Source organism: Macaca mulatta, chromosome 3, assembly GCF_049350105.2.
Source record: "Macaca mulatta isolate MMU2019108-1 chromosome 3, T2T-MMU8v2.0, whole genome shotgun sequence".
NCBI lineage: Eukaryota > Metazoa > Chordata > Mammalia > Primates > Cercopithecidae > Macaca > Macaca mulatta.
This window is the reverse complement of record NC_133408.1, coordinates 71315851-71339461: the sequence shown is the minus strand read 5'-3', so window position 1 is coordinate 71339461 and position 23611 is coordinate 71315851. Positions and strand designations below refer to the sequence as shown.

General features: G+C 49.2%; 1 protein-coding gene across 1 annotated transcript; it reads left to right on the top strand.

Moving 5' to 3' along the window:
- Positions 1 to 68: 68 nt before the first annotated feature.
- Positions 69 to 19834, top strand: LOC106995620 (beta-glucuronidase). The gene is made up of 5 exons (XM_077996684.1): positions 69 to 193; positions 2955 to 3039; positions 5737 to 5913; positions 18874 to 19052; positions 19323 to 19834. The coding sequence occupies exons 1-3, from the start codon at positions 141 to 143 to the stop codon at positions 5845 to 5847; spliced, it is 249 nt and encodes an 82-aa protein (XP_077852810.1). The 5' UTR covers positions 69 to 140; the 3' UTR covers positions 5848 to 5913; positions 18874 to 19052; positions 19323 to 19834.
- Positions 19835 to 23611: the final 3777 nt, after the last annotated feature.

Below are 23611 nucleotides of genomic sequence, written 5' to 3'. Positions count from 1 at the left end.
GCCGCCCATAAGCTACCGGGAGGAGCTTTACGACTTCCCCGCCTGCAGGGCCGGGCGTAGCAAAGACCAGACGCGTCACGAGCAGGCGCTGCGCCCCAACCGGCCGGCTCCTGGCGGGCCCGTTGGGGAGAAGCTCCTCAATGGCCAGCGGCAGCTGCAGCCTCCGCCGTGCACTCGTCTTACCTGATCCCGGGTACGTGCATCCCACAACACCTCCCCCAGCCAGGGCCCGAGGACCCCCGGGAGCGTCCCCCGCCACCTGGCGCGGCTCATCCTGGGCAGGGTAGGCCCCCTCTGAGGTTGCCCCGCATTGGGGAGCTGCATCGCCGAGCTCGACCTCTCAGGGGCCGTTGTAATCGCATTAAGCCTTTGAAACTTTGTAGCGGTGTAAAACGGGCTAGAAAACGAAGAAAACATCTTTTTAAAAATATAAGCGATCGGTTGGGCGCGGTGGCCCACGCCTGTAATCCCAGCACTTTGGGAGGTCGAGGCGGGTGGATCACGAGGTCAGGAGTTCAAGACCAGCCTGGCCAGCATGGTGAAACCCCGTCTCTACTAAAAGTACAAAAATTAGCCGGGCGTGGTGGCGGGCGCCTGTAATCGCAGTTACTCCGGAGGCTGAGGCAGAGAATTGTTTGAACCCGGGAGGCGGAGGTTGAAGTGTGCCGAGATCGCACCACTGCACTCCAGCCTGGGCGACAGACCGAGACTTTGTCTAAACGTGTGTGTGTGTGTGTGTGTGTGTGTGTGTGTCTGTGTGTGTGTGATCGAGCCCGGCAGGTTGAGATTACACTGAGCCGAGATTATATAAAAGATCAAGCACGGGAGGTTGAGGTTACACTCAGATGAGATTGCCCCGTTGCACTCCAGCCTGTGTGACAGAGGGATACTCTGTCTCTAAAACCTTACATGCAAGTGAGAGCTTTTCTTCCAGCGCTCATGCTCAGACTGAAGGAAGTAATTGGGCCGGGCCCAGTGGCTCACGCCCGTAATCCCATACTTTGGGAGGCCGTGGTGGTGGATCGCTTGAGCTCAGGGGTTCCAGACTAGCTTGGGCAACATGGTGAAACCCTGTCCCTACAAAAATACAAAAAATTAGCTGGGCATGGTGGCACGCGCTTGTAGTCCCTGCTGCTTGTAGGGCTGAGGTGGGAGGATCGCTTGAGTCCAGGAGGTGGAGGCTGCACCTCCTGGGCTCAGGCAATCCTTTTCAGCCTCCCAAAGTGCGGGGATTACACTGTATTTTAATGCTTTTTTTGAAAATGGAAACTTTTACAGGCAATTCACTTCCTTCAAGCTAATGATAAGGAAATGATGCTATTCTGTTTTGTTTTCTGTTTGTGTGTGTGTATGTGTGTGTTTTCTTTTTTGAGACAGGGTCTTGCTCTGTTGCACAGGCCAGGTGCAGTGGCTCATGCATGCCTCTAATCCCAGCTACACAGAAGGCTGAGGCAGGAGAATCGCTTGAACCCAGGAGGCAGAGGTTGTAGTGAGCCGAGATCGCACCACAACACTAATGCCAACATGCCCAGCTAACTTTAGCATTTTTTAGTAGAGACTGTGTTTCACCATGTTGGCAAGGCTGGTCTTGGACTCCTGACCTCAGGTTATCCACCTGCCTTGGCCTCCCAAAGTGCTAGGATTACAGGCATGAGGCACTGTGCCTGGCTAATTTTTGTATTTTTAGTAGAGGCGGGGTTTCACCATGTTAGCCAGACTGGCGTTGAACTCCTGGCCTTAAGTGATCCACCTGCCTCAGCCTCCCAAAGTGCTGGGACTACAGGTGTGTGCCACCGTGCCCGGGCCCCCTTTATTCCTTACAATCATGCAGTTCTAACTCAGCATTCAGAGGTAGATTTTTCACTTGCAGCAGAGGCAGTAGAGGTTTTGGAAATGCTCCTTGAGGCAGACACTACACCCCGATTTCATGGAGTGCTCTGGGCTGAGCCAAGTCTGCAGTAGGCAGAAGGCTCTGAGAAGTCATCCCAGCCTGGACAAAGAACAGTTCAGAGCTCTGGGGCACAGGGGTGTGCTCAGCAGGACTGGGTGGACAGGACCTTTGTTGCGAAGGTGAAGAGCACAGGCTTCCAGGAGCAGGTGCCTGACAGACAGGCTTCTTTGGGAGGTGGCCAGAGGAGATGTCTGTTTGCTGGGGCAGGAATTGGAGGGAGCCGCCCAGCCTGGAGAGGTTCAGCCAGGCTGTCACAGGCTTTGAAACTTCCCATCTGAGAGTCTGCACTCCCTGTTTGCTTGATGCATTAATAAATATCCCACCCAAATCTGCAACCATCCACTCCTGTGTTCAAGAGCTGTTTCAGGGAGTCAACCTCATTTTTGGCAGTGTCCAGCCCACTGACCTCAGCTCTGTGTGCCTCGAAGGGTGGCTCTCCTCTGGGGGGATAGGATTCGGAGGCGGGGGGAGAAAGAGTGATGTTAGAGAGCTCGGTCTAGGACTAGAGGATCATGTGCCCTTATGTAAAATACATCTCAAGTTAGGGAAGAAAGCAGTGGCTTTATGCTTTGTGTGTGTGTGTGTGTGTGTGTGTGTGTGTGTGTGTTTTCTTTTGTTTGTTTTGAGACAGGGCTCTATGGACCCGGCTCTATGGATCAGGCTGGACTGCAGTGTGATCCTGGCTCACAGCAACCTTCACCTCCTGGGTTCAAGCAATTCTTATGCCTCAGCCTCCCAAGTAGCTGGTGTTAAACAGATATGTGCCACCATGCCTGGCTAATTTTTGTATTTGTAGTAGAGACAGGGTTTTGCCATGTTGGCCAGGCTGATCTTGAACTCCCAACCTCAAGTGATCTACCCGCCTTGGCCTCCCGAACTGCTGAGATTAAAGGTGTGAGCCATCGTGCCTGGCCCCGTGTTGTGTTCTGATGGGGGAGGATGGGAGGGTGTTCGAGCCCTTCCTGGACTGACGGAACCTGTGTCTTCTGCCTTCTGTGGACAGGATGGTGATTGCTCACGCCAAAGCCTTGGACCCCTCCCGGCCTGTGACCTTTGTGACCAACTCCAACTATGCAGCGGACAAAGGGGTGAGCCTGGGGGTCCCTACCCCATTTTTCCCCACCTTTGCCTGGGCTTGTCCTGAAGTCTGCTCATGGGAACAGCTGGAAAGGACCATGAGCTGCCAGCCAGGGATTTTTTATTTTGTTTTTTTACTTGAAAAGATAGAGACAAGGTCTTGCCATGTTGCCCAGACTGGTCTCGAACTCCTGGGCTCAAGCGATCCTCCTGCCTCAACCTCCCAAAGGGCTGGGGTTACAGGTGTCGGCCACCGCACTCAGCTGCAGCCAGTCTTTTTTCATAGATGGTCTTTGGGTTAATGAGAATTCTCTCCCTGCTTACTCGCCAGGCAGGTGGCTTTCTGAATTCAGGGAGGCTGGGCATAGGGAGATGGGATTTGTTTGCTCAGTTTGGACTCAGCGTTTTTTGCACTTTGATTTAATAGAGTCATAGAATGTCAAAGGTTTAAGGGGGCTTAGAGTTCATCTGGCCCACACCTGGATGTTCAGAATCTCTAGGGGAATTTTTTTCGAAATGGCAGATCTCTGCATTCTGAGATCCTGATTCAGTAACTCCAAAGTTGGAGCCTGCATTTTTCTTTTTCTTCTGTAGAGGCAAGGTCTTACTCTGTTGCCCTGGCTGGAGTGCAGTGGTGCAATCACAGCTCACTGTAGCCTTGAATTACTGGGCCCAAGAGATACTCCTGCCTCATCCTCCCGCCTCATCCTCCCGAGTAACTGGGACTTCAGGTGTGCTGGGCTAATTTTAGATCTTTTTGCAGAGATGGGATTGCACTATATTGCCCAGGCTGGTCTCAAACTCTTGAGCTCAAGTGATCCTCCAGCCTTGGCCTCCCAAAGTGGTGGGATTACAGACACAAGCTGCCATGCCTGGCTGACATTAGCATTCTTTTTTTTTTTTTTTCTTGGAGATGGAGTCTTGCTCTGTTGCCCAGGCTGTAGTGCAATGGTGCAATCTTGGCTTACTGCAACTTCCTCTGCCCGAGTTCAAGCAATTCTCCTGCCTCGGCCTCCAGTGTAGCTGGGATTACAGGCACACGATACCACGCCTGCCTAAATTTTATATTTTTTAGTAGAGACAGGATTTTGCCATGTTGGCCAGGCTTGTCTCGAACTCCTGACCTCAGGTGATCCACCTACCTTGGCCTTCTAAAGTGCCGGGATTACAGGCATGAGCCACCGCACCCAGCCAGCATTCTTACTAGAAAGTAGTGTGTTCAGGACGCATTAGAAACTAGCCAGTTGGACACAGAAGCATCTGCTGCTCAGCCCTGAGCACCAGTTTGCTGAAGCTGATGGTGGTCCTACTTGGTCATCTCTGCCCCGCTCCTAGGTGGGACTCTTTCAGGCCCTCTGCAGCCCACAGTGCCGCCTTATGAAAGCTGCCTCAAGATTCTCTGTGATGGGCCGGGCGCAGTGGCTCAAGCCTGTAATCCCAGCACTTTGGGAGGCTGAGATGGGCAGATCACCAAGTCAGGAGATCGAGACCATCCTGGATAACACGATGAAACCCCATCTCTACTAAAAAATACAAAAAACTAACCGGGCAAGGCAGCGGGCGCCTGTAGTCTCAGCTACTCAGGAGGCTGAGGCAGGAGAATGGCGTAAACCCAGGAGGCGGAGCTTGCAGTGAGCTGAGATCCGGCCACTGCACTCCAGCCTGGGCGACAGAGCAAGAGTCTGTCTCAAAAAAAAGAAAAAAAGATTCTCTGTGATGGCCGGGCATAGTGGCTTACACCTGCAATCCCAACATTTTGGGAGGTCAAGGCGGGTGGATCACTTGAGGTCAGGAGTTAGAGACCAGACCAGCCAGCTGGTGAAACCTTGTTTCTACAAAAAATACAAAAAATTAGCTGGATGTGGTGGCACGCACCTGTAATCCCAGCTACCTGGGAGGCTGAGGCATGAGAAGCACTTGATTGTGGGAGGCAGAGGTTGCAGTGAGCCGAGATGATGACACTACATTCTAGCCTGGGCAACAGAGTGAGACTCTGTATCCAAAACAAAACAGAAAAAGATTTTCTGTGAGAATGACTGCATCGGCCCCTCAGGTTGGAGCGCTTCTCCAGGGCAAGGTAAGTCCAGGGCAAGTCCCAGTGATGGGACTGCTGCCTGGAGAGGAGTCAGCTCCAGTGGCGGGGGCCCTCGGCTTTGGCTGAGGACTGCGCATTGGCAGCTGCTCTGCCTCTCACAGTCCTTTTCAGCTGCGCACGTCAGTGCAGAGTCACAGGCCTGCCTCCTTTGGGCTACTTTGTGACCGTTTCCTGCCTGTGGGGCAGGGTAATTTCAGGATCTAAATTGGCGAACTTGGATGTTCTCAGTCCCGAGAGGCAGCTCTTCCTCTTCTAGTTTTTTTGTTTGTATGTTTTGTAGAAATGGGGTCATGCGATGTTGCCCAGGCTGGTCTCAAACTTCCGTGCTGAAGCGATCCTCCCACCTTGGCCTCCCAGTGTGCTGGGATTACAGGCATGAGCTACTGTGCCCTATTAATTGTCTTACTACTATACTTTTAGAGCTGAGGTCTTGATGTGTTGCTCAGGCTGGTCTCGAACTCCTGGCCTCAAGCCATCCTCCTGCCTCAGCCTCCCTGAGTGCCTCGATTACATCCTCTTCTTACCTTCTCTGCCAGAAGAGCCCCCAAAGCATGTGAGTTCTGAATCATGCAGTCTTCTGGGTGCTGAACGGGCTCTCCTGCTCTGGTCCTAGGCTCCGTATGTGGATGTGATCTGTGTGAACAGCTGCTACTCTTGGTATCATGACTACAGGCACCTGGAGTTGATTCAGCTGCAGCTGGCCACCCAGTTTGAGAAGTGGTGAAAGATGTTTCAGAAACCCATTATTCAGAGCAAGTACAGAGCGGAAATGATTGCAGGGTTTCATTAGGTAAGTGCTATTGAACTTTCTGCTTATGTGTTATCTCGGGACAGAGATGTCACTCGCCTCCCCCGGCCTGCCCTGCGCCCACTGCACTGTTCCCCTCTCTTCAGCTTTGGGCTCACCTCCCTCTGTCCCGTCCATATTCCCTTCCTGCCAGCAGCCAGGCCTCTGTCCCACTCGCTTGGTCCTCAGAGGTGGCCTCCTTACCAGCCTTGTTTCCAGACAGCCTCCTATCACCCATGCCCAAGTGGTCTTTCTAAAAAATCCAAATTTGTATTTGTTTGCTTTTGAGACCGGGTCTCTCTCTGTCACCCAGGCTGGAGTGTGGTGGTGTGATCACTGCTACTGCAACCTAAACTTCCTGGGCCCAAGCGATGCTGCCACCTCAGCCTCCTGAGTAGCGGGGATCATAGGCACATGCCAACACGCCTGGCTAATTTTTTTACTTTCATAGAGATGGGGTCTTGCTGTGTTGCCCAAGCTGATCTTGATTCCTGGGCTCAAGTGTTCCTCCTGTCTCACCCTCACAAAGCACTGGGATTACAGGTGTGAGCCACTGTGCCCGGCCACAGATTAAAATTTGGGAGTCCTGTGATTGGCTCCCCCAGGCCCACAGGACAAAGCCGTAATCCCTGGTCAGGACACTCAGTGTCCTCTGCTCTCTCCTGGATTTTCATCCTCTTCTCTCCTCACTCCCAGCCACTGATCTGTTTCCACTGCCCTCGTTGCTCTCCTGCTCTTGCTTAAGCTGTTTCTTCTGCCTGGAATGCCCGTGTTGGCACCATAATTGAAGGGGTGGCCTGCCCCTCCACACCTGTGGGCGTTTCTTATTAGGTGGAATGAGAGACTTGAGAAAAGAAATGAGACACAGAGACAAAGTATAGAGAAAGAAAAAGTGGGCCCAGGGGACCGGCGCTCAGCATACAGAGGACCCACGCTGGCACCGGTCTCTGAGTTCCCTTAGTATTTATTGATAATTATCTTTACCATCTTAGAAAAAGGGAAGTGGCAGGATAATAGGATCATCATAGGGAGAAGGTCAACAGTAAGACATATGAATAAAGATCTCTGACATAAGTTTAAGGAAAAGTGCTATGCCTTGATAGGCATATGCAAACATCTCCATAAACCTTTTTAGTGGATAAAGAGCAGCATTGGTTAGCAAGTCCCACCTTTCGCCCTAAGGCGGTTTTCTCCTTTCTCAGTAAACAGAACATACAATCGGGTTTTACACCAAGATGTTCCATTGCCCAGGGTCGGGCAGGAGACAGATGCTTTTCTCTATCTCAACTGCCAAGAGGCCTTCTTTCCTCTTATACTAGTCCTCCTCAGCACAGACCCTTCACGGGTGTCAGGCTGGGGGACGATTAGGTCTTTCCCTTCCCATGAGGCCATATTTCAGACTATCACATGGGGAGAAACCTTGGACAATACCTAGCTTTCCTAGGCAGAGGTCCCTGCGAACTTTGGCAGTGTACGTGTCCCTGGGTACTTGAGATTAAGAGAATGGTGATGACTTTTAACCAGCAAGCTGCCTTCAGGCACTTGTTTAACAAAGCACACCCTGCACAGCCCAAAATCCTTTAAACCTTGAGTCACCACAGCACGTGTCTCTTGTAAGGACAAGGTTGGCGGTAGGGTCACTGATTAACAGCATCTCAAATGCAGAACAAAATGGAGTCTCTTATGTCTACTTCTTTCTACATAGACACGGTAACAGTCTGATCTCTCTTTTCCACACAATAATCACCAACTAAAATATCCTTTTCTTTTTGTTTATGTTTTTGGAGATAGGTTCTTACTATGTTGCCCAGGCTGGTCTCGAATTCCTGGACTCAATTGATCTTCCTGCCTTGGCCTCCCAAAGTGCTGGGGTTAGAGGTGTGATCCACTGTGCTAGCCTTTTTTTTTTGGTTTTTGACAGGATCTTATTCTGTTGTCCAGGCTGGAGTGCAGTGGTGTCATCATAGCTCACTGCGGCCTTAAACCCCTGGGCTGAAGTGATTCCCCCACCTCAGCCTCCTGAGTAGCTGGGACAACAGACATGAACCACCATGGGCAGCCTATTTTTAAAATTTTGGGGGCCAGGCGCCATGACTCACACCTGTAGTCCTAGCACTTTGGGAGGCTGAGGTGGGCAGATCACGATGTCAGGAGTTCGAGACTGGCCTGGCTAACATGGTGAAAGCCTGTCTCTACTAAAGATACAAAAAATTAGCTGGACAGAGGTTGCAGTTAGCCGAAATTGCGCGATTGCACTCCAGCCTGGGTGACAGGGCGAGACTCCGTCTCAAAAAAAATTTTTTTTTTTTTTGTAGAGATGGAGTCTCGCTCTCAAGCTGATCTTGAGCTCCTGGCCTTAGTGATTCTCACCTCGGACTCTCAAAGTACTGGGAATACGAGCGTGAGTCACACGATGCATGACTGAAAAGATTTCTGTTCACTGGCCGAGTCTCCTCACAGCTGTCCCGCTGTGGGGAGGTTTACCCCGCCTGCTCCAGGCTGAGGGAGGCTTCCCCGTGCTCTGCCCCTGTTGCAGCCCGAACCTGGCTCTCCCAGCGTTCTCGCCAGGCACTGTCATTATTTCTTTGCCTCTATTTGACTGGACTGTGGGCTCAGGAGAGAGAAAGAGTTCTATTTATTGTTGCTTCCCAGGTACTCTGCGATGTCTGACACAGCACGTGCTAAATAATAGTAGCTGGGAGTGCACCACTACACCTGGCTAATTTTTGTATTTTTAGTAGAGACGGGGTTTCACCATGTTGGCCAGGCTAGTCTCAAATTCCTGACCTCAAGTGATCCACCCACCTTGGCCTCCCAAAGTGCTGGGATTACAGGTGTGAGCCACTGCACCCAGCCTACAAGTTTATTTTAGATTTCATGAGAAGAATCAACTTAAGTACTACTTAAGAGAAGTGGAATTCTGGTTCCACTTCTCCCATTATCTTGCTGTGCGAATTTGGAAAGTTAATAATGTCTCTGGGTACTGGGTTTCTTAAAGTAGGCAACATTTACCATCCTGCATTCACAGCATCATTATTAGGAACTAATAAAATATTATGTGTACAACAACAACAAATATTTCAGTCCCCAATACTGAATGGAGAAGGCCATAGTTGTGTTTATGGTGGTTTTTATGTATTTGTGGTCAGGATATAGCTTTGGGCTGAATGTATTTTTAGGTTCTTGCATTTGTAGGGAAAGCAGTATAGACATAGGAAGATTCGGGCTCAGACTGGGTGTGGTGCCTCATGCCTGTGATCCCAGCACTTTGGGAGGCCTAGGTGAGAGGATTTCTTGAGGCCAGGAGTTTGAGATCAACCTGGGCAACATAACAAGACCCCATCTCTACATACACACACAGGAAAACAAAATAAGCCAGGCATAGTGTGCACACCTGTCGTCTTAGCTACTTGAAAGGCTGAGGCAGGAGAATTGCTTGAGCTCAGGAGCTGGAGGCTGCAGTGAGCTATATTTGCACAATTGTATTCCAGCTTGGGTGAGAGAGCAAGACCCTGACTTGCTTTCTCAATATAGGGTGACCCCATCTCTACAAAAAGTAATTTTTTAAAATGAGCTGGACATGGCGAGGCATGCCTGTGGTCCCAGTTACTCAGGAGGCTGAGGTAAGAGGATCACTTGAACCCAGGAGGTCAAGGCTGCAGTGATCTCTGATCATGCCACTGCACTCCAGCCTGGGTGACAGAGGGAGATGCTGCCTGAAAAGAAAAAAAGATCTGGGGTTGGTGTTCCAGGTAAATACAGATTTGCCAGTGAGTAGGGGGACAGTTGGATATCACTGAAGGGGAACACTTTAGGGAAGACTTTGATCACCACTTCAATGTTTACCTAGAATGATCCTCCACCCCTACCATTAGAACAGTGAACCAGGTTGGGAAGGATAGGGATGCCCACTCCCCACCCCCCAGTTTGAGTAGTTTCTTTATACACATGCACAAAGCAGTGTTCAAAGATTCAGGCAGAGACTCATTCCTTCTGTCACTCAGGCTGGAGTGCAGTGACGCGATCTCAGCTCACTGCAACCTCCACTCCCCTCAGGGTTCAAGCAGTTCTCCTGCCTCAGCCTCCTGAGTAGGAGGAATTACAGGTGTGCACCACCATGCCCAGCTAATTTTTAGTAGAGACGGTTTCGCCGTGTTCAGGCTGGTCTATGAATCACTCTCTCTGTCTCTGGCTTGGCCTCCTTATCTCCAGGAAGCATCCATGCCAACTCCAGCCTCCTGCCTTAGAACCACACTCTGTCCCCTCGATTCTGCAAGGCCACCTGGCTTTGCTGTGCTCCCTGTCCATTGGGATTAGCCATGGCACCTCTCAGAAGGTGGTGAGTTGGGGCACTCCTACAGCTCACATAATTTGCTGGTCTTCTTTCAGGGATCAATGTCCTGTGTTGTCTATTGTTCAGTATCTGAAAACCCTTGATTCTTCCGTTTATCTGATGTTCTAGGCATTTAAGGTTGGAGTGGAACTCTGATCCCTGTTTTACTTTCATGGCTAGAAATGGAAATCTTTTTTTGGCGGGGGGCAGAGTCTTGCTCTGTTGCCCAGGCTGGAGTTCAGTGGCGTGATCTCGGCTCACTGCAACCTCCACCTCCTGGGTTCAAGCGATTCACCTATCTCAGCCTCCTGAGTAGCGAGACTACAGGCGTGTGCCACCATGCCTGGCTAATTTTTTGTATTTTTAGTAGAGATGGGGTTTCACCGTGTTAGCCATGATGGTCTCGATCTCCTGAACTCATGATCTGCCCGCCTCATCCTTCCAATGTGCCGGGATTACAGGTGTTAGCCGCCACCGCGCTTGGCCCTTATTTTTAATACGTGATTTAGGATTGCCTTTTCCACATAGATTTCTCCAACTATTCCAGTTTTTATTCTCATTTTTTTTTTTTCTCTCTCTCTCTCTCTCTCTATTTGGAGGACATAGAGTAGCTGGGACTACAGGTGCCCGCCACCATGCCCAGCTAATTTTTTTGTATTTTTAGTAGAGATGGGGTTTCACCATGTTAGCCGGGATGGTCTTGATCTCCTTGATCTCCTGACCTCATGATCCGCCTGCCTTGGCCTCCCAAAGTGCTGGAATTACAGATGTGAGCCACTGTGCCTGGCCCATTCTAGAACAAATTTTTAATTATACAACAGCTCAGATCTTGCATGATTATTTTATTTTATTGAGTTGGGGTCTTGCTCTTTACCCAGGCTGGAGTGCAGTGGTGTGATCATGGCTTACTGCAGCCTCAACTTCCCAGACTCAAGCCATCCTCCCCTCTCAGCCTCCTGCATAACTGGGACTACAGATGCAAGCCACCACACCCGGACTGGCTAATTTTTTTTTTTTTTTTTTTTTTGGTAGAGATGGGTTCTCACTATGTTGCTCAGGCTGGTCTCTAACTCCTGGGCTCAAATGATCCTCCTGCCTTGGCCTCCCAAAGTGCTGAGATTATAGGTATGAGCCACTGCACCTAGCTTTGGGTGGTTATGTTAATAAGTGATTCAACTGAACACAACAGCTGAGTTCCAGAATTCTAATGATGAATCCCTAAATATAACCCAAATTAATCCCATGGGACCCAGTTCCAATGAGGCATCACCTTCAAAGAAATATACTCGTTAAATAAAAACCAAATGTTATCTGATGAATGAATGCTTATGGCTCTCAATTAAGATTACACGTTAGGCTGGGTGCTCACGCCTGTAATCCCAGCACTTTGGGAGGCCGAGCCAGATAGATCACCTGAGGTCAGAAGTTCGAGACCAGCCTGGCCAACATGGTGAAACCCTGTCTCTACTAAAAATACCAAAAATTAGCTGGGTGTAGTGGTGGGCGCCTGTAATCCCAGCTACTCAGGAGGCTGAGACAGGAGAATCCCTTGAAAGTGGGAGGCGGAGGTTGCAGTGAGCCAAGATCACGCCATTGCACTCCAGCCTGGGCAATAAGAGCAAAACTCCATCTCAAAAGAAAAAAAAAAAGATTACATGTTAGTGCTTCTTGTAGATCTTTCTCTATCCTTTGACACTTTGAATTCCTCATCTTGACAGCTGCCCAGATTCCTCACTTCACCCCCTTCCTCCCACATCCACCAAGAATTCTGCCCTAACCCAGGCCCCAGGCATGCTCAGTGTTTCATTCCCTCTCCCAGGGAGCTGAGCTACCAAAGACTGTGCCTCCAACTCACAGATGAAAAGAGGAGACCAGGCCAGGCATAGTGGCTCACACCTGTAATCCCAGATCTTTAGGAAGTCATGGTGGGAGGATGGCTTGAGGCCAGGAGTTCAAGACCAGCCTGGGCAACATTAGGGGGAGACCTTGTCTCTAAAAAAAAAAAAAATTTAAATTAGCCAGGCATGGTAGCATGTTCCTGTGGTTCCAGCTATTCAGGAGGCTGAGGCGGGAGGATCTCTTGAGCCCTAGAGGTCGAGGCTGCAGTGAGCTGTGATTGCACCACTGCACTCCAGCATGGGGGACAGACCAAGACCCTGTCAAAAAAAAGAAGAAAGAAAGAGACATATAAAGAGAAAATAAGAGACTTCCTAAGCCTGAACTGGATTTTATTTTTAGGTTTTGTTTTTCTTTTCCTTTTTTTTTTTGAGACGGAGTCTAGCTCTGTTGCCTAGGCTGGAGTGCAATGGTGCCATCTCAGCTCACTGCAGCCTCTACCTTCCAGGTTCAAGCAATTCTCCTGTCTCAGCCTCCCGAGCAGCTGGGATTATAGGAGTGTGCTACCACGCTTGGCTGATACTCTATTTTTAGTAGAGACAGGGTTTTACTATGTTAGCCAGGCTGGTCTCAAACTCCGGATTTCAGGTGATCCACCTGCCTCAGCCTCCCAAAATGCTGGAATTACAGATGTGAGCCACCGCACCTGGCCTAACCTGGATTTTAGAAGACATTTGTTCCTGTATTCTCGGACACCCTTCCACCTGGTTGGTAATGGTAATGTGTGCTTGCACAGTGATGTGAGAATCAAAGTGAGAAGACAGATCATCTCATTTAATGTGAGCTTTACATGTCCCTGAATGGTCCATAAAGCAAATGCCACTCTCTCCCGCCATTACAGAGGGAAAACATTGTAGCTTCACAACAGGGACTTACCTGAAGTCCCACGGCAGAGAGATGTCAGAGCCAGACTCTAGCACGGGTCTTCTGTTGAGAAGTCACATGTAAAACCCTGCCCCAGAAAGATCCTCATTTCGTCCAGCCACGACGCAGCCACCTTTATTCTACTCCATGGACATTCTGGGTATTTTTTTTAGTATAAATCTGAAAGTTTCAACCAGGGGGGTGCTCCTGATGATCTCTCAACTAATGAGAACCAGACACCCAGTACTCCCCCTGCCCACCGATTCCCTGAGCCCTCTGCATCCTGGGGGTAATTAGTGTGAATTCCAGTTTCTAGCCAATTCTGTTTTCCAATTTTTTTTTTTTTTTTGAGGTGAAGTTTTCATTTGCCCAGGCTGGAGTGCAGTGGCACTATCTCGGCTCAATGCAACCTCCGCCTCCCGGGTTCAAGTGATTCTCCTGCCTCAACCTCCTGACTAGCTGGGATTACAGGTGCACGCCACCACATCTGGCTAATTTTTGTGTTTTTAGTAGAGACGGGGTTTCACCATGTTGGCCAGGCTGATCTCAAACTCCTGACCTTGTGATCCGCCCACCTCAGCCTCCCAAAGTGCTGGGATTACAGGTGTGAGCCACTGTTCCCAGCGTGTTTTCCAAATTTCTGAGCAATCCAGGCACCCACAATTTGGAATGAAGGGCAGATAGCCTGTGTGCCTGCCTGGCTTGATCATAAACTGCAGCCCTCAGACTGCAGAAGAAGAAACTTGTAGATTTTCTGGGTCATTCTCCACCATTTAACACAAAAAGAGATGAAGGCCAGTCATGGTGACTTATGCCTGCAACACTAGCACTTTGGGAGGCTGAGGTGAGAGGACTGCTGGAGACCAAGAGTTCGAGACCAACCTGGCCAACACAACGAGACTGCATATCTTAAAAAAAAAAAGAGAGAGTGAGAGAGATGCAGCAAAGGGTGCCCTTTTCTACACAGGGGCCTCTGTTGCCCAGGCTGGAGTGTACTGGCATGATAGTGATCACAGTTCACTGCAGCCTCAAACTGCTGGGCTCAGGAGATCCTCCTTCCTTGGCCTCCTGAGTAGCTGAGACTACAGGTGCACACCACCACCTAGCTAATTTTTTTTTTCTTTTTACAAGACAGGGTCTCAGTATATTTCCCAAGCTGGTGTTAAACTCCTGGCCTCAAGCAATCCTCCTATCTCAGCCTCCCAAAGTGCTGGAATTATAGGCATGAGCCACTGTGGTATAGTTATCTTTTTTTTTTTTTTTTTTGAGATGGAGTCTCTCTTGTCTCCAGGGCTGGAGTGCAATGACCCAGTCTCAGCTCACTGCAACCTCCGCCTGCCAGGTTCAAGTGATTCTCCTGCCTCAGCCTCCTGAGTAGCTGGGATTACAGGCACCTGCCACCAAGCCTGGCTAATTTTTTGTCTTTACAGAGACGGGTTTCACCATGTTGGCCAGACTGGTCTTGAACTCCCGACCTCAGGTGATTCAGCCGCCTCAGGCTCCCAAAGTGCTGGGATTACAGGCGTGAGCCACTGTGCCTGGTCCCTGGTACATTTTTCGGCAACACTTTTCTGCCTTTGCAAGGGGCTGAATGCACAGCTTCTCGCTGAAAAGCCAAGATGTAAAGGCAGTATGACAAGTGGAAATCCAATCTCCACAACTCACTGGGTAATCAGAGGTAAGTTCTGGGTCTTGCTGAGTTGTTTCTCTGCCCCTAAATTGGGGGCCAGGAGAACTCCCTTGCTCAAGGCCCTACTTTGGGCTGCTGTGAGAATCCCATGTGGCCACGCAGGTGAAGGACCATCAATGTGGCCTCTGGTTTTCCTCAGGAATTCTCCTCGTGGCAGATTCCACAGCTTCCACGGCCGCGTGTGGTGGCTTATGCCTATAATCCCAGCACTTCTGGAGGCCAAAGCAGGTGGGTCACCTGAGGTTAGCAGTATGAGACAGCCTGGCCAACATGGCGAAATCTCGAGACGGGCGGATCACGAGTTCAGGAGATCGAGACCATCCTGGCTAACACGGTGAAACCCCGTCTCTACTAAAATACAAAAAAAATTAGCCGGGCGAGGTGGCGGGCGCCTGTAGTCCCAGCTACTCGGGAGACTGAGGCCGGAGAATGGCGTGAACCCGGGAGGCGGAGCTTGCAGTGAGCTGAGATCCGGCCACTGCACTCCAGCCTGGGCGACAGAGCGAGACTCCGTCTCAAAAAAAAAAAAAAATGCAAAAAATTAGCTGGGCATGGTGGCAGATGCCTGTAATCCCAGCTACTCAGGAGGCTGAGGCAGGAGAATCACTTGAACCTGAGAGGTGGAGTTTGCAGTGAGCCAAGATCATGCCACTGCCCTCCAGCCTGGGCAATAAGAGTGAAACTGTCTCCAAAAAAATAAATAAAATTTTTTAAAAACCCACAAAAATTAGCCAGGCATGGTCACACGCCTGTAGTGTCAGCTGCTCGGAAGTCTGAGGCAGGAGAATCGCCTGAACCTCGGAGGGGGAGGTTGCAGTGAGCTGAGATCGTGCCACTGCCCTCCAGCCTGTGCGACCGAGAGAGGCTCCGTCTGATTGTTTAAAAAAAAAAAAAAAAGATTCCGCAGTCTCTAGATATCAATTTGTTGTGCTCCTGACAGCCCTGGAAGCCCTCCTAGGTGCATTTAGGGCCTACCCCCCACCCCTCAACTGAGCCAGCACCCACAGGCCATGGGACCAGCTGCCATTGCTCCTACCAGCAGCTCAGGCCAAAGCCAGCAGAGACAAGCTCTTTACAACCCTCACTCCCTCCTCTGTGGGGACAGACAGGGCCTGTGAAAGACTCCAATCACTCCAGCTTCCAGTGATCCTACAAGCCTTTCTGCTATACCCAATCTCTAAAGGAGAGCTGAGAAATACAGCATATGCATTTTCTCATCCCCAGTGCCCCTACCCTGGGATGGGGTGCTAAGGGGCAGCCAGGCCCCTCACATGTCCAGCTGGGATCAAACTGGCAGAGCCCATCAACAGATGAGTGGATAAAGAAAAATGTAGTGTGTATATATTATGGAATACTACTCAGCCTAAAAAAAAAAAAAAAAAAAAATGAGGCCGGGTGTGGTGGCTCACACCTGTAATCCCAGCACTTTGGGAGGCTAAGGCAGGTGGATCACTTGAGGCCAGGAGTTTGAGACTAGCCTGATGAACATGGTGAAACCCCATCTCTACTAAAATTACAAAAATTAGCCAGGCGTGGTGGCACATGCCTGTAGTCCCAGCTACTAGGGAGGCTGAGGTGGGAGGATCACTTGAACCCAGGAGACAGAGGTTGTAGTGAGCCAAGATCATGCCACTGCATTCTAGCCTGGGTGACAGAATAAGATTTCATCTATAAATGAATGCATGAATGAATGAATGAAATAGGGGCAGGGTGAGGTGGTTCATGTCTGAAGTCCCAGCACTTTGGGAGGCCAAGACAGGAGGATTGCTTGAGGCCAGGAATTCAACACCAGCCTGGGCAACATAATGAGACCCCCATCTCTACGAAAAATTTAAAAATTAGCCGGGTGTGGTGTTGCACACCTGTAGTCTTGGGACTACTTGGGAGGCTGAGGTGGGAGGATTGCTTGAACCTGGGAGGCCAAGGCTGCAGTGAATCATGTACTGCTGCACTCCAGCCTGGGTGACAGAGAAAGATCCTGTCTCCAAAACAGAAAGAATGATGTCTTTGGCAGCAACTTGGATGAAACTGGAGGCCATTGTCCTTAGTGAAGTAACTCAGGAACAGAAAACCAAATGCTGCACATTCTCACCAATAAGTGGGGGTTAAGCTATGGGTACGCAAAGACATACAGAGTGGGGACATTGAAGATTCAGAAGGAGGATGATGTTAGGTGGTGACGGATGAAAAACTACTTATTGGATACAAAGTACGCTACTCAGGTGACAGATGCTGTAAAATCCTAGACTTCACCACGATAGAATTCTTCCATGTCTCCAAAAACCACTTGTACCCTTCAAGCTATTGAAATGGAAAAACTTAAAAATAAATTTTTGCGGCTGGGCACGGTATCTCACGCCTGTAATCCCAGCACTTTGGGAAGCCAAGGCGGTCAGATCACGAGGTCAGGAGATCGAGACTATCCTGGCTAACACGGTGAAACACTCTACTAAAAGTACAAAAAATTAGCCAGGTTTGGCAGGTGCCTATAGTCCCAGTTACTTGGGAGGCTGAGGCAGGAGAATGGTGTGAACCTGGGAGGCGGAGCTTGCAGTGGGCCGAGATAGTGCCACTGCACTCCAGCCTGGGGGACAGAGCGAGACTCCATTTCAAAAAATAAAAATAAATAAGTAAATTTTTGCCAGGGCACAGTGGCTCATGCCTGTAATCCTAACACTTTGGGAGACTGAGGCAGGTGGATCACCTGGGGTCAGGAGTTCGAGATCAGCCTGGCCAACATGGCGAAACCCTGTCTCTACTAAAAACTTAGCTGGGCACGGTGGTATGCGCCTGCAATTTCAGCTACTGTAGGGGCTGGGGCAGGAGAATTGCTGGGAGATGGAGGTTGCAGTGAGCCAAGATTGTGCTACTGCACTCCAGTCTGGGTAACAGAGCGAGACTCCATCTCAAAAATAAATAAATAAATAAATTTTTAGGCTGGGCGCGGTGGCTCAAGCCTGTAATCCCAGCACTTTGGGAGGCCGAGACGGGCGGATCACGAGGTCAGGAGATCGAGACCATCCTGGCTGACACGGTGAAACCCCGTCTCTACTAAAAAATACAAAAAACTAGCCGGGCGAGATGGCGGGCGCCTGTAGTCCCAGCTACTCGGGAGGCTGAGGCAGGAGAATGGCGTGAACCCGGGAGGCGGAGCTTGCAGTGAGCTGAGATCCGGCCACTGCACTCCAGCCTGGGTGGCAGAGCGAGACTCCGTCTCAAAAAAAAAAAAAAAAAAAAAAAAATTTTTTTTGAGACAGTCTTGCTCAGTTTCCCAAGTTGAAGGGCAGCGGTGCTATCAACCTCCTGGGCTCAAGTGATCCTCTCACCTCAGCTTCCTGAATACCTTGGACTACAGGCTCGTGCCATCACACCTGGCTAATTTTTGTAATTTTTGCAGGGATGGGGTCTTACTATGTTGCCTAAGCTGGTCTTGAACTCCAGGCTCAAGTGACCCTCCTGCCTTGGCCTCCCAGCTAACTGGGATTACAGGCACGTACCACCATACCTGGCTAATTTTTTATTTGTTGTAGAGGTGGGCTGTCACTATATTGCCCAGGCTAGTCTCAAACTCCTGGCCTCAAGCAGTCCTCCTACCTTGGTCTCCCAAAATGCTGGGATTACAGGTGTGAGCCACCGCATCTGGCCAAAAATTTTTTTTAAAAAGAAAAACTAGTGGCCGGGAATGGTGGCTCACACCTGTAATCCCAGCACTTTGGGAGACCGAGGCAGGTGGATCTCCTGAGGTCAGGAGTTCGAGACCAGCCTGGCCAACATGGTAACCCCCGTCTCTACTAAAAATACAAAACTTAGCCAAGTGTGGTAGCTCTTGCCTGTAATCCCAGCTACTCAGGAGGCTGAGGCAGGAGAATCGCTTGAATTTGGGGGACAGTGGTTTCAGTGAGCCGAGATCGTGCCACTGCTCTTTAGCCTGGGTGTCAGAGTAAGACTCTGTCCCATAAATAAATAGAAAAAATAAATTGGCAGAGCCACACAGAGTGTAAGAAACTAATCAGATCTGTTCAGCTAGAAAAACAGTTTTGCACAACTGTGTCTATTTTCCCCCCATGGAGTTTCACACCTTGATGCAAACGGGGAGATTGTGGGAAAGTGGAATTAATGTTAATTTGCATTTCTGACCTTGGAGGCGTAGGTGAAATGCGCCTTCTTTTCTCTGGCATAGATAAGACAGTGGCACTCCGAGAGGCTCAAAAGGAAGCTTCCTCCCCCAAAAGCCATCCCCAGCATAACCGCAAAACAAAAATGGCGCATCTCAGAAGGACCTTGGTGGTGTCGTTGGAAGGTTGATCAACAAGAATGACACCTGCAAGCTGTAATTGCACTTGCATTCCCTGACATACGGTAGGTGCCCCATAAACATCTGATGGGATGAATTAATAAGCGAATGAGCTCTTTACTCAATGGTCCAACCCCAAACCAGCATCCCTCAACCAGTCCTTCCATAACCATCTAGGTGAGGGGGGGTTGTTGATGGAAAAAGGTAAGAACAAAATTTTCAAACTCCCCTGTTAGCGTCACAATAATTCATGCTCATCTGCATCTAATAAAATATGGAAGCAATTTTACAGGAACATTCTGTGCTTTAGCGATTCATTTAACTCTTTCCTCCAGGGGGCAAGTCGTATATCCTCATCCAGGTATGTGGGAAGTTCCGTGAATACATCTGCAAATATCTTATGATGAGATGCTCTTCTCCCCGCCGGGCGCCTGACTGTAGTGAAGGGAAGCTTGAACGTGAACACCAACCGGGCTTACGCTGACCTCCTCTCCTACCCATGGTTTCGTGCCCCTGTGTCTGTCCCACTGCCAAAGTAACCTGAAATTACTAGAGGAGGTGAGCGCTGAAGTCAATGTCCTCAGAGACAAGGATATTGTCCTCTAGAGCCAAGTCCACCCCTTTACTTGGCAGGGCCTCCAAGAGATGAGCTGCTGTCCACCCCATCAGCCCTCACCACCAGACCACCAGGAAGGACAGACGCTCAGGTGCCAGAGCTGCTGCCACCGTCCCCCAAGACACCACAAACAGTCCCTTCACTGCTTCCAGTTGTGTCCGCCTCTGCGCGCTGCCCCCAAACTCCTTGCAGATTTGAAAACTGAGGAATAAAAATGAGCAACACTTGCCCTGAGCCGCCTATTGCTCCATTCACATCCTGATTTTCTGGGTCACCAATTTTCCAGTTTTTTTTAAATTAAACTTTTCATTTTCAGATGATTGTGGATTCACATGTGGTTGTAAGAAGTACTACAGAGAGCTCTTGAACTGTCTTCCCTGCTTCCCCTGCAGTGGTAGCATCTTGCAAAACTATAGTACAATATTGGGTTATCTTTTTGTGGTGGTTTTGTTTTGTTTTGCTATGAGATGGAGTCTCGCCCTGTCTGGAGGCTGGGGTGCAGTGGCATGATCTCAGCTCACTGCAACCTCCACCTCCCAGGTTCAAGCAATTCTTCTGCCTCATAATCCCAGGGAGCTGGGATTACAGGTGCCCGCCACCACACCTGGCTAATGTTTTTGTATTTTTAGTAGAGACGGGGTTTCACCGTGTTGGCCAGGCAGGTTTCAAACTGCTGACCTCAGGTGATCTGCCCGCTTTGGCCTCCCAAAGTGTTAGGATTACAGGCGTGAATCACTGTGCCTGGCCCAATTTTTTTTTTTTTTTTTTTGGTAGAGGGCCTTACTCTGTCACCCAGGCTGGAGTGTAGTGGCACAATCATAGCTCACTGCAACCTCTACCTCCTGGTCTCAAGCAGTCCTCCCCAGCTTCAGCCTTCCAGGTAGCTGGGACTACAGGTGCGCACCACTATGTTCGGCTACTGTTTAAAAATTTTTTGTAGAGATGGGGTCTTGCTATGTTGCCCAGGCTGGTCTCAAACTCCTAGCCTCAAAGGATCCTCCCACCTTGGTTTCCCAAAGTATTGGGATTACAGGCATGAGCCACCACTTCTGGCTGGTCTGCAATTTTTTTAAAATGTAATATCCTATCCTTATTTTATAATATTTGGTAGGAAGCTTATTTTCACCAAACAGATTCTTGACCCCACCTGCCCACTCTTAAAATCTGCTTGACTTGTTTACCCGATATTTCCCATCTGGATAAAGGGCGCTCATTGCGCAAGTCCCAGCCCACATGCAGGAGTGATTCCTCTCTCTTCCCTGCTTTCTCCCACCCAAATCCCAAATATCAGCCAGTCTTACGGATCCTAGCCAAAAAGTCCGGAATTCACCCACTTCTCACATCCTCTTCCACGATGACCCTGACGTTACCCACTGGCCCTGCCCTTCAGCAGAACTCCCTGTGGAACTTCTGGGGCCCAGTGAAAAACCAACACAGGGAGCCCCCTGTACAAAAATTACTAAGAATTTCAAGCCAGGCATGGTGGCCTCAACCCAGGAGTTCAAGACCAGCCTGGGCAACATAGCAAGACCCCCACCTCTAAAAAGAAATTATTTTAATTAACTGGGCATGGTGGCCGCACCTGTAGTCCCAACTACTCAGGAGGCTGAGGCAGGAGGATCGCTGGAGCCCAGGAGCTTGAGTCTGCAGTGAGCTGTGATCACGTCACTGCAGTTTAGCCTGGGGAACAGAGAAAGAGACCTTGTCTCTAAAATATTTAAAAGAATTCAATATGGCAGCAGCCAAGCATTAATCTGGTCAAGGGATTAATGCTTCTAAGCCCAGGACTCTGTGGATTGCACAGGTCCACACACATGAAGCTGGCCCTGCCCCTCCAAGACCACCAGGATCACACTGACAGCTGAACAAAGTGATGCGATGCAAGAAGAGCACACGGATCATGGAAAACCCTAGGGCACCTCAGTAAGGATGTATTTAGGATTCATGCTGGTGTTGTATGCTTTGGAAAATAGCACAAGGAAGCAAGGCTTTGCTCTGGATTGCGTGTTATTAAGAACCAGGTCATTCCACAACTGAGCATCTTTTTTTTTCTTTTTTTTTTTTATTTAATTTTATTTTACATTCTGGGATACATGTGCAGAACATGCAGGTTAAATATGTGCCATGGTGGTTTGCTGCACCTATGGAACCATAGGTATTAAGCCCCGCATGCATTAGCTGTCTATCTGGTGCTCTCCCTCCCCTGCCCCTCCAACAGGCCCCAGTGTGTGGTGTTCCCCTCCCTGTGTCCATGTGTTCTCATTGTTCAGCTCCTACATAAAAGTGAGAAATGCGGTGTTTGGTTTTCTGTTCCTTGCTGAGGATAATGGCTTAGCTCCATCCATATCTCTGCAAAGGACATGATCTCATTCCTTTTTATGGCTGTGTAGTATTCCGTGGTGTATATGTACCACATTTTCTTTATCCAGTCTATCATTGATGGGCATTTAGGTTGATTCCATGTCTTTGCTATTGTGAAGAGTGCTGCAATGAACATACGTGTGCATGTATCTTTATAATAGAATGATTTCTGTTTCTTTGGGAATATACCCAGTAATGGGATTGCTGGATCAAATGGTATTTCTGGTTCTAGGTCTTTGAGGAATCGCCACACTATCTTCCACAATGGTTGAACTAATTTACCTTCCCATCAACAGTGTAAAAGCATTGCTATTTCTCCACAGCCTCACCAGCATCTGTTGTTTCTTTTTAATAATTCCATCCTGACTGGCCTGAGATGGTATCCACAATTGAGTATCTTGATAATTCTTTTTTTTTTTTTTTTTTTTTTTTGAGACTGTGTCTTGCTCTGTTGCCCAGGCTGGAGTGCAGTGGCACAACTATAGCTCACTGCAGTCTCAATCTCCTGGACTCAAGTGATCCTCCTGCCTCAGCTTCTCTAAACGTGTTTCTCCTCCTCTGTGCCCTGTCCCAAAGAGCCACCCATCATTCTCTACCTAAGTCATTCAAATCCCTGACTCCTCCTTCTCCTTTATCACCCCACTGTCTGTGTCAAAGTCCCGTATATTTTGAGACAACTGTTCCCCACGTTCCATTCCTTTTTTTTTTTTTTTTTTTTGAGACAAGAGTCTCGCTGTGTCACCATGTGGAGTGCTGTGGCTCAGTCTCGGCTCACTGCAACCTTCGACTCTCTGGTTCAAGCAGTTCTCCTGCCTCAGCCTCCTGAGTAGCTGGGATTACAGGCACATGCCACCACGCCCAGCTAATTTTTGTAGTTTTAGTAGACACAGGGTTTCACCATGTTGGCCAGGATGGTCTCGATCTCCTGACCTCGTGATCCTCCCGCCATGGTCTCCCCAAGTGCTGGGATTACAGGAGTGAGCCACTGTGCCTGGCTTCCATTTTTCACAAATGTTACCTTGCCTCAGGTCAGCCTCATTTCTTGCCTGAATCACTGAAATTGTTTGTCATTTGTTTTGCCTCCTGACAATTTTGCTAGCTAATATACTACTGAGAGATTTCTAAGTATAAGGCCCACTCCATGACCTCAAAAAACTTACCCTTCTCTCTGGTGGGAGGGAAGAACACATGAGCAAATAATTACAATCGTATCCCATGAGAGGCTTGCAATGAGAGAGGGGAGAAGCATAGTTACTATGGGATCATGGAGGAAGACTAGCCAATTCTACCACCAACCCATCCCTCAAAAACTATGCAGGTGAGGCCGGGCATGGTGGTTCATGCCTATAATCCCAGCACTTTGGGAGGTCAAGGCAGGCAGATCAAGAGGTCAGGAGTTTGAGACCACCCCGCCTCAGCCTCCCAAAGTGTTGGGGTTACAGGCGTGAGCCACCATGCACGACCCGTAGTTCATTCTTTAAAATTCTTCTATTTTCCTGTTTTGTAATATATACAACATATTAGTACTTAGGTACATGTAAATAATTTCTAAATAAAAATATACATATATTGAATTGTGTGTGTCTTTTAAAATTTAATTTTCAGTTGATGGCGTGCAACAACAGAAAGCTTCAAAGGCCAATAACC